Source organism: Photinus pyralis, unplaced genomic scaffold (genome assembly GCF_008802855.1).
Source record: "Photinus pyralis isolate 1611_PpyrPB1 unplaced genomic scaffold, Ppyr1.3 Ppyr1.4_LG7, whole genome shotgun sequence".
Lineage (NCBI taxonomy): Eukaryota > Metazoa > Arthropoda > Insecta > Coleoptera > Lampyridae > Photinus > Photinus pyralis.
This window is the reverse complement of record NW_022170738.1, coordinates 27886758-27891677: the sequence shown is the minus strand read 5'-3', so window position 1 is coordinate 27891677 and position 4920 is coordinate 27886758. Positions and strand designations below refer to the sequence as shown.

The 4920-nt window shown below is 33.3% G+C and overlaps 1 protein-coding gene across 1 annotated transcript; it reads left to right on the top strand.

Annotated features, from left to right (window-relative positions):
* The first annotated feature begins 677 nt into the window (after window positions 1-677).
* On the top strand, window positions 678-1269 carry LOC116177149. Its single transcript, XM_031496032.1, has 3 exons — window positions 678-784; window positions 837-921; window positions 974-1269. Exons 1-3 carry the CDS (start codon window positions 743-745, stop codon window positions 1207-1209), a joined length of 363 nt encoding a protein of 120 aa, XP_031351892.1. The 5' UTR covers window positions 678-742; the 3' UTR covers window positions 1210-1269.
* Window positions 1270-4920: the final 3651 nt, after the last annotated feature.

Genomic DNA, 4920 nt, shown 5'->3' with positions numbered 1-4920 from the left:
TCCAATTTTTCAAATCCAAAGGAGAAAATCAGAATATTTTAACGCATCGATAAATGTGAGTTATTTGAATTTCTGGCATTGTGTAAAAACCAGCAGTCGACCGTTTTTGGGAATTTTGTATGAGAAATTTGCACTTAAAGTCATTATAAAGTTCCTGAAGATTTACGGGAATTTATTCCGTGAACCAATTTGTCTATTTTTATGAACGATAAGTGAATTGTGATCTAGGTAATTAATTAGAATTGGACGTGATCACGAGACAGGGTTTAAACTTTTATTTTGTATTAATTACTTACATGAAGTACATCAATCTTTTAAATTACAACCAATGTACCTAACTAAATAAAACTGGAGTTGAAATGATATTATTTTCAACAAGAACCAACTTTCCTCAAGGTAACAGCAAGCGATAATTTATTTATTACTGAGCTAGCCGTGGTATTTTACCTCCCAGTGCCGTAGAGAATCAGCAAGGCGTGATTACTTGACCATACATTAATTTCTTGAGGTTTTGCTTCTTGCTAGAACATTCCACAGTACGATACATGTTTTGGACAAAGAAAATTGTTCGTAGAAAGGCAATAATTATTTAAACCTACTTCTGCTGGGTACCTTCTATCAATAATTTATATAGCCACATAAAAAATATAATTAAATCATAAATATAATTTGTTTTATTAACAAACGTCGCTATATATCTCGGTTGTCCATCGCCCCTCAAGTAATTGTGTTCTCGTTCAGAATGAAGTTGATCGTACTCCTTCTCATTTTGTCTTTGCAACAGGTATCTCTTTCTTCCCGATAATATAATATCTTAAAATTGGTGAACTTTAAAGATTTCGTCAAATTGGATATACGACAGGCAATGGAGAGAGATCTCGAATCCTTACACTTCGCCAGCGGTTTATGAGGCTTTCCATAGTACGTATTTGTAGTCATTGATATTTTTGTGTTGCAGTTTGTGTACTTTCAGATAAGGAGAAAGCTCCGGAGGATGTAAAGGGATGCGTGCGAAGGGTTTTGCCGGAATTCGTGATTGATGTAATTGAATGGATCAAAAGAGTTATTATTTATATCGCGCATATTATATATTCACCTCTCTATGCTTCTTTCTGTGCCATAGAGGCTGTTATTAATATGGGAAAAAAGGTTGGCCGCATCATTTGGGATCCATTTGGCTCAGTTCAGAGAGTTTTATCGATATCCTAGGTGTCATTCGGTACAGCCTTTAAATGTACATTAGACTAATAAAGCAATGGTGAAGAATGATGTTTCGTTTTTCTCAGTTTCTCCCGATTGATTTTAGCCAGCTATGTTAATCTTAGGGTGGCTTTACCTACATGCAATAGTTGTGCATTATCAGTCGACACGTTGATTCGTCAAGATTCTTATTATGGATAGATTATTTAAATAATTGTACATCAACGTATTATAGGTACTATAAATAATAAAGTATAAACATATTGGAGGAAAGCGTACTTACCGTTCCATTATCCTTGTATAGAAAAGTTTTTTCTGAGCAGGATCAGTTTGGGATACTGCAAGAAAGTGGATAGAGAAAACTATGAAAATGGACAATATTTGATACAAAAGCTACCGATGCATATAATATCTTGTTAAGGATCCTTATATCCTTTATAGTTTTGTATTGTCGTTCGTCCGTCCGTCCGTGTGCGCTCTAATTCTTTTTAAAAGTGGCCGATTGTGTTGAAATTTGGCGTACGGGAACTTTGGGCATTAAGGACGGACGCTTTTGGTTTTCAAGAAGCTGGTTCAACAGAAACAAAAGTTATAAGGCTTCGAGTGAATCGGGAACAGGAAAAACTGCGGGCTCAATATAATAGAAATCAACATATTTCATTCCCTAAGTCATGTATCGAGTTTGGACTTTCGCTACATTATGCCCTATGACCCTTAGATGTGTAATCATTCAATATAACTCTTCTCTGTGGTCAGAGCTGGACAGTATTCGATTTTGTAAATACTTTTTAGTATTCAAATACTTTAAAGTAGGTATTCAAATACTTTGTAATTAAATGCTTTTATGGAAGCAGTATTTGTATTTGTAACTCAAATACTTTCACAAATATTTAGTATTCGAATACTTCGCATAGTATTTGAATACTTAACTTCGCAATTAAAAGTTATAGACTATAGAAACCGATTTCGAAAGAAAATTCAAATCGCTGTAACTTTTGAACTAATAGCCCAATCAACGAACTGTTTGAAACTATGGATTCTACAGGCCACATTGTATAAGAACATTTTTTTCCGGGTCGATCTGAGACAATTTTTTTTCGGGCCTCAAAAAAGGCAGTGTACCTTCCTTTTTTTACCAAAAATCGACTACACCAAAATTTCTCGGGAAAACACTTTTTCTTATTAATTTGGGTGCATAGAATTCAAATCAATTCGTACTTTTTCGATCAGACTTCTTAATCAAAAGCTATAGACTAGAAACCAATTTCGAAAAAAAATGCGGGCTGTAACTTTTGAACTAGTGGCCCAATCTTGGAACTGTTTGAAATTATGGATTCTACAGGCCACATTCTATAAGAAAATTTTTTTTCCGGATCGATCTGAGACAATTTTTTTTCGGGGCTCAAAAAAAGACAGTGTATAACCTTCCTTTTTTACCAAAAATCGACTACACCAAAATTTCTCGGGAAAACACTTTTTCTTATTAATTTGGTGCGTAGAATCCAAAACAATTCGTACTTTTTCGATCAGACTTCTCAATCAAAAGTTATAGACTAGAAACCAATTTCGAAAGAAAATTCAAAGGGCTGTAACTTTTGAACTAGTAGCCCAATCTTGGAACTGTTTGAAATTATGGATTCTACAGGCCACATTCTATAAGAAAATTTTTTTCCGGGTCGATCTGAGACAATTTTTTTTGAGGGCCTCAAAAAAAGGCAGTGTACAACCTTCCTTTTTTACCAAAAATCGACTGCACCAAAATTTCTCCGGAAAACACTTTTTCTTATTAATTTTGGTGCGTAGAATCCAAAACAATTCGTACTTTTTCGATCAGACTTCTCAATCAAAAGTTATAGACTAGAAACCAATTTCGAAAGAAAATTCAAAGGGCTGTAACTTTTGAACTAGTAGCCCAATCTTGGAACTGTTTGAAATTATGGATTCTACAGGCCACATTCTATAAGAAAATTTTTTTTCCGGGTCGATCTGAGACAATTTTTTTTCGGGGCTCAAAAAAAGGCAGTGTATAACCTTCCTTTTTTACCAAAAATCGACTACACCAAAATTTCTCGGGAAAACACTTTTTCTTAATTAATTTTGGTGCGTAGAATCCAAAACAATTCGTACTTTTTCGATCAGACTTCTCAATCAAAAGTTATAGACTAGAAACCAATTTCGAAAGAAAATTCAAAGGGCTGTAACTTTTGAACTAGTAGCCCAATCTTGGAACTGTTTGAAATTATGGATTCTACAGGCCACATTCTATAAGAAAATTTTTTTCCGGGTCGATCTGAGACAATTTTTTTTGGAGGGCCTCAAAAAAAGGCAGTGTATAACCTTCCTTTTTTACCAAAAATCGACTGCACCAAAATTTCTCGGGAAAACACTTTTTCTTATTAATTTTGGTGCGTAGAATCCAAAACAATTCGTACTTTTTCGATTAGACCTCTCAATATAAAATTATGGACAAAAAACAAATTTCGAAAAAAAATTCAAAGGGCTGTAACTTCTAGTAGCCCAATCTTCAAACTGTTTTAAATTATGGATTCTACGGGCCAAATTCTATAAGAAAATGTTTTTTCCCGGTCGATCTCAGACATTTTTTTTCCGGCCTCAAAAAAGGCAGTACTTTTAAGTTATTCAAATATTTGAGAACAATTTAGAAATGTTTAGGGAAAGTTTCCATTGTCACAAAATCAAATATAAAAATCCGATACAACTGAATACCGAACGATCCTGGAGTGAAACTTTTTGATTCGATAGTCTACGTAACTTAAAAACAATAGGGACCTTTCTTATATCCTTAAGACCATTGTGTACCAATTTTCAAAGCGATGGCACGTTTTTAAACAAACTATCATGCACACGGACAAACGGATTGTCAAAAATGGATCTGTTCCAAAATCGCTAGGATTAATTTCAGAAAGGCGTATGCATCATGTGCACGACGTACGATCGCTTTGAAAACTGGTACATTTATTCTTAAGGATATAAATGGTATAAGAAAGGTCCTGGTAGGTACCTCCTATATAATAATATAATAATAATATTACGCTTTTACACCCCTTAAATTTGTATATAACAATAGAAATATAAAAAAGCTAACCCCAATCAAAGTATAACTTGATTTTTTAAGTAGTATTAAGACTTTTATCTAGTATACTATTTTAAATTTTTAATGTATTTGAGTGACAAGTATTTGAATACTTTTTACTGTATTCGAATACTTTTCAAAGTATTCGAATACTTTTTATAGTATTCGAATACCTTTGATAGTATTAGAATACTTTTGAAAGTATTCGAATACTTTTGAAAGTATTCGAATACATTCTAAAGTATTTGAATACTTATTTTTTTAAGTATTTGAATACTTTTCAATGTATCTGTATCTAGTATTCCCTTGTGTTGGACGTAAAAGTATTTAGTATTCAAATACCTTTGATTTGTGTAAAGTATTTACTATTTAGTATTCAAATACTTTTTGAAAGTATTCTGCCCAGCTCTGTCTGTGGTATAGGTCAAAAGTTTTAGAGCAAAATGTACCCAAAATTATTCTTTACACATAAATTTGGAGTTGTAAAAGCTTTCAAACGCATTATCTTGATGCTGAAAGGGTACATCACGTGCACATTTGATAACCGCATGTGTGTTATTCAAAGTATGCGCGTCTCGGTACAGGTCTTTGTAGCAGTTTCTCTTTCAGAGTTTGATCAATAACCA

Excerpts from the sequence above, each read along its gene's own strand:
- LOC116177149 (XM_031496032.1), top strand. The coding sequence starts at position 743 with ATGAAGTTGATCGTACTCCTTCTCATTTTGTCTTTGCAACAG. Across the intron at positions 785-836 it reads TCATTTTGTCTTTGCAACAG|ATTTCGTCAAATTGGATATA; the intron begins GTATCTCTTTCT and ends TGAACTTTAAAG. Across the intron at positions 922-973 it reads GGTTTATGAGGCTTTCCATA|ATAAGGAGAAAGCTCCGGAG; the intron begins GTACGTATTTGT and ends GTGTACTTTCAG.